At 45.2% G+C, this 7835-nt stretch overlaps 1 protein-coding gene across 14 annotated transcripts in view; it reads left to right on the top strand.

The window, feature by feature from the left end:
- Ten-m (teneurin transmembrane protein Ten-m) overlaps positions 1-7835 on the top strand; it is a 455606-nt gene that overhangs the window by 407045 nt on the left and 40726 nt on the right. For 2 of the 14 annotated variants that reach the window (XM_026818679.1, XM_026818672.1), the window contains exon 1: positions 2978-4327. The exons of 11 other annotated variants lie outside the window; for them this stretch is intronic. In XM_026818679.1, the coding sequence (XP_026674480.1) occupies positions 4222-4327 (106 nt within the window). In that variant the 5' untranslated portion in view covers positions 2978-4221. Of the gene's footprint in view, positions 1-2977; positions 4328-7835 lie in introns of those variants that run through there. One more of the 14 variants, XM_026818676.1, reaches the window with a different exon arrangement.

Here is a 7835-nt window from a genome sequence, read left to right on the forward strand (position 1 = left end):
CAACGAAACAGTAGTAGTAAGTATGTGAAATAGTATTAGTAATAAGTGTGCCGAAGTTGCCCGCGAGGGCTTCGATCAGTGCCCGCCGAATTATTTATGCCCGCGGTAACAAGATACCCTGCCCGTACGGGCAAAGGCTGAGCAGCTCTGCTATAGAAGAATGCAAGAAAATTTTCATTGTCGATTCTGTGCAGCCGTTAGTTTCTATAATGACTCAGGGCAATCCATTATCGGTTAATGCAGGAAGGAAGACAGGAAGAGCAAAAGGAGAACAGTCGTCCGGTTATCGTTGTGCGTGTTGTCAATACTTTTACCGGGGGCGGTCGTGTGCAACACGCACGAGGCTAGGGCGTTCGCGTTGCCCAGTGGCTCATTCAAGTCTCGTTACGCTAACCATTGACTCGTTAACTCGCTCTCGACCATTAATTCGCGATGCATTACGAGGGGTTTAAGTCGAGTGCGAATGGCGCAAAAGGTGCCCATAGGAACGTGCCAGTACTGTTTCGATCTTTTCGTTTTCTTTCTCCACGAACAGAAAATGAAGTATGGGTGGGGGAGCTATCAACCTGTCGATTCAGTGAAGTTTGTCCCGGCGAATAAGAAGAATGGCACGGTGTCAGTAGATAAGAATCGACAAATGATGTTGATAACTTCCGTGGGAAAATGCACCTATCGTCGCCTTTGTGCACACAGATAACGTGTTATCATTTACATATATGGACTTATGCGAATGTTCCGATGCTTCTTAAGGAGGTTCAGGGGTATCATCGGGGGGCGTGAGGGACGCGGGGAGGTGCCTATCCTTTAACATAGGACAGCAGCAGGGACGACAACTTAAAATAAATTATTGTATACGATCCGAAAACAATATTTTACATAAAAAAATTATGTAAAAGACGTTTACAATGTTATAGATAATGTTTTTAAACATGTCTTTGACTTTCTTTTAATAAATTTTCTAAATTGGAAAAGTGAAAGAAAATCGAACAAATTTGGCAACAGCACATAGATATATTTGTACGTTGGTACTGACTGATCGTCTCGCACACTCAAGTTCGTTATGTTACGCACACACGGACAAGTGTCTTCGTGAGTCGTGCTGTTGCCACATCTCTTACTAAGCCGTCCATGATTTGAAATGCAGTAGTCCGTGATGCTAAATTATTGTTAATTACACTGCAAATTGAACGGTAACGTACCTTGATAAAAATATTAAACGATTCCTGTTTATTTTTTCTATCAATATATATTAATAAGTTTCGATTCTCTACGTATTTTCAACTTGATTTTCTATTTTGAACAGTCAGAATATTTGTATCCCATAAGAAACCGTGTAAAATGAGCAAATTTCAAAAGCGTTTTTCTCCAATATAACGTGGACGAAAAATTCGAAAAAATTATTTTGGTTTTGTTATGCAATAAGGAAACATATTCTTAAATTTCATGCTGATCTCTACGTTTTTATAAAACCCCCGAACCTCCTTAAGAAAATTCAATTAATCACTTCATTCTTATCTAGCAATTTCCTGTTTCTCGTGAAACGTTCCAGGAGTACTTCGCTCTCTTCTTTTAGAGTACATGATCTTGGATGAGATTTATAGATGGATTCTTGTTGCTCTTGGCAGAAAATTCTGGCACGAGTCCCTTTTCGAAGTTTTTAGAAAATAAAATATTTTTAGGTAAATCAAACAATTTCGGAATGATTGCACATGACGGCATTGAAATAATTCGACGGCCTGTGGAAGCAAAAGAAAATTTGACGAGTATTGTGCGTAGTACAATTATCGGTACCATTGAACATTGGGGAAGCAATTGAATAAAAAGTATTTTGCGCATGATGAGTAAACAACTGCGTATTGTTATAAACAAAAGACGGCACGGTACTGTCATAGTAAATGAAGGTGATTGACGTTGATTGGCGAAGCGCAAGAATAAAGTAAAAAACGATCTGTGCTCTCGTGATCGAAAAATCTGTAAGAGGTTACACGGTTTGTTTTGTTTCACGTTTATTTAATTCCCTTAGTGTCAACAACCGTTATTTCGTTCTTTCACGTCAATTTGTACTTCGAATGGCTTGCTAAATTACATCGATTCTCTTCTTGAAAATATTTTATGACTGTCGACGCATGTCTATTAAGTATCTATTCTCGTGGTCCAGAAACGAATCGGAAAATTTCACTGAACGAATTAAGCAACTGTTATAATTCTACAGTCAATTTATCGCGGAGGCGTCCTCGAGCTAAACAGACGCGGTCCATCTCAATCTGACAGGAATTTATTCTTATAAAAACAATCCCTTCCGGATGCTTTGCTTTAACCACGCTCCGAGACCAATCGACCAGCCACTTCTAAACGGAGTGCCGGTTGTTTTTAAAATTTTGACAAATTGATGAGCAAGTAAAGTGTGAGCTGTTAAATATTTTACTCTGTCAGAGTACGAATTTTTATGTAAAACGAAACGTGCGTGGTTTCAATTTAAAAAGTGAGTTCCAGATTGTGTCGTCTCTTAAAAAAATAATACGTACTTTATCTCTGTTACTCTGCATACTCGTACATGTTTTAATAAATTGAAATATATTTCTGATTGGTTTATTAATGAAGTCATTTAACACTCGACATTTCTTACTGACCTGTCCCGCGTAAGACGACTTATTCATACCTGAAGCATCGAGAACAGAACGCGAGGAGAGGAAAACGTTTTGAAGGAAAGGGAAAGAGAGAAAGCGGAGCTCGGTTGATGGGATCCGCTGCAGCATCGGCGACGCAGTGATCGCGGCGATCGCCGAGGACCGGCTGTTCCCGCACCCTTCGCTCCGCGCCGCCCTTACCCTTTTTCCGTCGTACGCCCCCGAACCAGCCGTCCCCCTCCTCCCCAAAAAGAGATCCCCCTGCTCGCTCGTTTACTCCCCACCCTTTCTTTCGGCTCCATCCGCCACAGTGTCGGGAGTCATCGGCTGTGGCCCCGTCGTATCCTCAGTCTGTCAGTGACCGCGCAAGCGTGCGGTTCGTCTTCAGGAGCTTGCAGCACGCTTCGACAGACAGCCACGATTTCTCGTAGCAATCTCAGTGACAGTGGAAATCCTACGAACCTCTTGTCTGAAAACTGATTAAAAAATAGTTGACTTTCGTTTACGGAAAGTGCGATCGAATCACTGTTCGATGTTGCCGGCCAACATCGCTGGAGATTTAAAAGAACGTATTTTCGTGAACTCCCTTGCGGAAAGGATTTAAATAGTGCGGCGTGTGTTCGTGATAGATGGTAGTTTTTGTTACGCGGAACAGAGTTCAAGGATCCGGAGGTGTGCCGTGGGCAAGAGAGGATAGAAAATCTCGAGGCCGGAGGACGAGCCAGGAGGGCTATCGATCAGCTGGAACTTTCGGCACTGCGAATTTTCAACCCTTATCTCGGTGGCAACGTGCTGAGTCGCCGATCGCTCCTTCCCTGTGCCGACGTTCGAACCCCCTTGTCGATCGACTCCGATTTGACATATTGTGACTCGACGCCGAAGTGCTCGGCACGTTGAATACACAATTAAACTGTGATCAATCTCCGTGCGAAGATCGTATAAAAATCAAAGTAAGAATATGTACAGCAGGGATAAGATAAGTTCTCCTCAGTTTTCTAAGTGTCGTCCGGAACCGTGACTTACGTGGAGTAAACTCGTGGAATTTTCTATCATCGACTTTCGACGGCCCAAGAAAAACGAACTCTTTATTTATTTTTTCCTCTTCCCTCTCGGCAGTGGAAGCGGGTGTATATAACAGGTGCACGAGGGGTAATTCCGGGTTGCAACTTTCCACGGCTCGTCGTATTTCACGTGAAACACGCGACGAGCAAAGTTTAATTTGGGATTCGTGGCGGAGTTTCGTGTGTACTTTGTCGTACGTAGACGCCATCCATCGACGCTCGGTCTCGTGGCGCCCGATCCCTTTGAAGCCCGGACCGGAAGGATCGTTTGGACGAAAAGCGGCCGAAAATTCTCCGCTTTAACCGGTGCTGTGCAGTGTAACTTAGTAAAGAGAAAAAACGAGTACGAGACCCGGCAAAGAATTTTACGTTCTCCGTGTGTTCGAATTGCGTGCCTGATGTTTACAGTGTAATACAAAGAAAAGAGTGGCAGAGGGGGCGTATGGTCGTTTATGATTGAGGAAGTTCGCAGCTGAGGTGTTCCGTGGATATTGGCTCGTCGATGAAGGTGTGCGAAACTTGTCAAAGTCTCAATGTGCGATCCAACGGCTTTATTGGATCTGGTGCCGAGCGAGGGATTACTCAAGAGGCCGTCCATGGACTATAACGAGTACACGTATTGCTACGGTGGTGGTCGAGGTGGGTGGTATTCTTCCGTGGTTCTCTCTCGTGTTCCCGCGTGCACCGAGAGTTTTTCTCCCGCGGCCAGAAACCAGTCCGTGCGGTCGTCGGGAACGTGAAGGATTTTTCCCCGGCCGCGTCTACTTCTTTTCGCGTCCTGCCTTTCGGTTAAGGCCGAGGCATCCTCCCCGGTTCGATCCGGACGGATTTTTATGGTCGCCGCCTCTACCGCGAACCGAGAGAGCCCTCGTCGATGCTACGTGACGCGATGCGCGCCGATCAAAACCACCGTCGCGGGGAACGATCGACACCGCGGAACCAGAGTCCTCTTTTTCAATCCTGGCTTCACGGTACGCACAGCGCTATTTCCTGACGGAATCCAACGCGCTCGCGTGTTTCCCCGTCCAATTATTCGATTTAATGCCGGCGATCAGAGGCTTTTTTCACCGTCCCCGCGCGTCGATCCACCGGAGCGTCTCTCGTCCCGGCGGCTGCGCCCGTGAGAAACGACGATGCGGGCTGCGTTCTTTTATCGGGCTTTGTTTTACGTCGAAAATAAACCGGCCGGTTTTCACTGAAATTGATTGCACCGGGGAAAAAACTCTGCGCGCCACGCAACTGGATTATTGCGTATTTGTCACGCGTGACACTTTTTTTGTCCAAGTAGGAAATTGACTTTTTCCCTGTGAAAATTGGTGAGTCACCTCGCGAACGCTTTTTACCAAGTCGAAATGAAATATTTTATACGTAACTTATTAACACGTTCCACGGTACGTTCGCCTAACCTGGCGACGCTTTGCCAGCGCATACTTCGGGAACGAGAATGGAACCAAGCGGTTAAAAGCCTGAACGTGACGCGGCGCGCGTTTAATTTCCCCCGGCCGCGTGAATATGAAAATTCCACCGATCCCGCGGAATCGCCTAATTGGTTCGGCTCGGTATATTCGCTTGATAAATCACGTCGGTGCACCGTCAATACGAGGAACGCGCGAGGTATTCAACGGCCGGTCAGAAATTATGGAAAACTTGCAACGCAAAGGTCATTCTTCCCGGTGGCAATTAAGGGAAGACGGGAAACGTGAAAATGGGGAATACGCGTTTTCTCCGGCCGCAGTCACACGCTTATCAGCGTTGGCCGCATGCAAATCGCTATACGCTAAATTTATCCCCGTGCAAATTCATGCGCCGGGGCTTTAGACCGCGTGTATCGATTACCACAACGAAATCTCGGCTTATCCACCGATCGGCCTGCTGCTCGCGTGATAAAAGCCTTCCTCACCCTCTCGCTCTCCCGCTATTTCGAGCGCGGATCGATTTTTTCCGGAGCAACACTTTCACCGGTTTTAAAAACAGGCCGCAGGATTTTCCGTCCCCCGTAATCGTTAGAAAAAAGAAAACAGCTTTGGCAATGCCCGTTCAAGCGTACGTTTTAATTAATCACACGACAGCCAATTCATCTCGTGGTCTCGTTGGAAATCGTGGAACGCGTTATTATCGATGGTTAGAATCAACTTTCTGAATAACGTATTAATATCCCCTTAAAACGCATTTGACGTTCTCCCCGTCCCTAATTCGACGCGCCCCGGCCAAACTGGATTCGTTCTCAATTGGCAGCGATCGCTGCAGCTGCACGTGAATATCCGACGTCAGAGTGTCAATAGACAGCGGCAAGCGGCGGTAGTGCAACCCCGGGTTTAGCGACCACGCGACGCCTTATTATGTAAATTTAATGACGTCGTCGATTCGGTGCACGCGCGCGCCCTACTCGCTCGTTTCCCATGCTCCGTGCTAGCGATCACGCGTGCGTGCGACACGGCTTTAAGCTCTCATAGCGTTAAACGCGACCTGATAAAACGCGCGACATTTGAAAATGTCAGCCTGATAAACACCGACCCGCCGTTCTTTTTCTACGACAAGAGGAAATTCGTTTTCCCCTTCTCGTTATTTTTTTTTTGTCGCCGGGACGCAACGGGCTGAACAATATCGTATGTTAATGGACCCGTGAACGAGGACCGGGGTGTAAACAGAAAAGAATAGTCGCTTGATCATGGAAGAACCCATTGTCAGTTTCCAAAATGTGGGGACATTCCATAGAAAATTATCAGTTCTTGTGTTCGATTCGAACCGACGCCGGAAGTTAGTCAACAGTCTCGTGTGCAATCGCTCGAAACGCGAGGGGACATTCGTCTTCTAGGCTAAATATATGCTCTGTAATTGTTGCAGAATAAAATTAGAAAACTGCACGTAATCGCGTTCCATCTGATTATGGATATGATATCCGGCGACCTTTGGACACGAGCGCGACACGAATTCTATGTATGTCGCGAAAGTTCACAACGATTATTCACAGTCATTTCATAAAACTAATAACCGTGCTCGGTACAATTCATTTAATATCTCGTAGATTCATCGAATGTATACATATATCTGATGATAACTTCTATAAAGAGCGTAATTCTTTTTTTCCTACATTTGCCAGTTTTGTTGGGACACCGTTTATGTTCGATTTGCCAATGTATTAAGTAAGAGGAAAGCGGAGATTAATCATTTTCGCTGGGGCAAATGTCGAGATAAAAATGCACGAACCTCGCTGATATTTTTCAGTCGATTCAACGAGCCTAATTTATATCTATTCCTATGCTTTTTATAATTTAATTATCTGTAACACTTTAGTAAAAACATAAAAGAATTTAAAAGCGAAATGACCAAAAGGGAAAGAATTAAATCTAATCTAAATACAAATTGAGTTAATCCTTACCATAAGAATTGAAATCAAGTTTCCATTATTTTCATTAACAACTTTGAACGTTGACATAAACTGCAGACAGTAAATTTCTTTTAAAAACTTGGAAATATCTTCCAGCTGTCAATAAATTGAAGGGAAAAAAGGGGAAAGCCGAACCCTCGACGCGATTGACCGTGACTGAACGTCACGCATTCGCTTGCAATTTCCCAAATACCAACGCACGGATCGAACCGTGGTAGAAGTAACTCGATACGGGGCACGTGCCGCGCGGGGTTTCCCTTCTGTAAAACATCAGTTGTAGAAAATTGACGTCGCGTCACGTAGCGACTCGCCAACCCCTGAAGCGAACGTTTCTATTATCGAGCAGCGGCAGCGACGGAGGACGCTGCCCTGGAACCGTCCTAGCAGCGCTGGTAACGAGGGCAGGGCTTCTTGAATTACGCGGGCTGCCGTGCCACCGGCAAGATTAACGTCTAGCAATAACACAAACGAACGAAAGCGAGGGTGGGAGGAGAAAGAGAAAGTCTCGAGATAAACGGGCCGAGATACACAGACACGTTCACTTCCCGGCTTCCCGATGGTACACTCCTGTTCATAAGCGAGAACGACCCTAAATCAAATTAAACTTGCAATGTAAATAACCATTCGTTTGTAGATCCTATTCAAACAAACCTCCCACCAATTCTATGTTCAATGAAGTTATTCTTACATTTAAATACGTAACAGTTCTTAATTCGTCTAATTAACATATTAATAATATCAGCGATCCTCTAGCAATTC

The sequence above is a fragment of the Ceratina calcarata genome, unplaced genomic scaffold (assembly GCF_001652005.2).
Source record: "Ceratina calcarata isolate Rehan_Ccalc_2016 unplaced genomic scaffold, ASM165200v1 scaffold84, whole genome shotgun sequence".
NCBI lineage: Eukaryota > Metazoa > Arthropoda > Insecta > Hymenoptera > Apidae > Ceratina > Ceratina calcarata.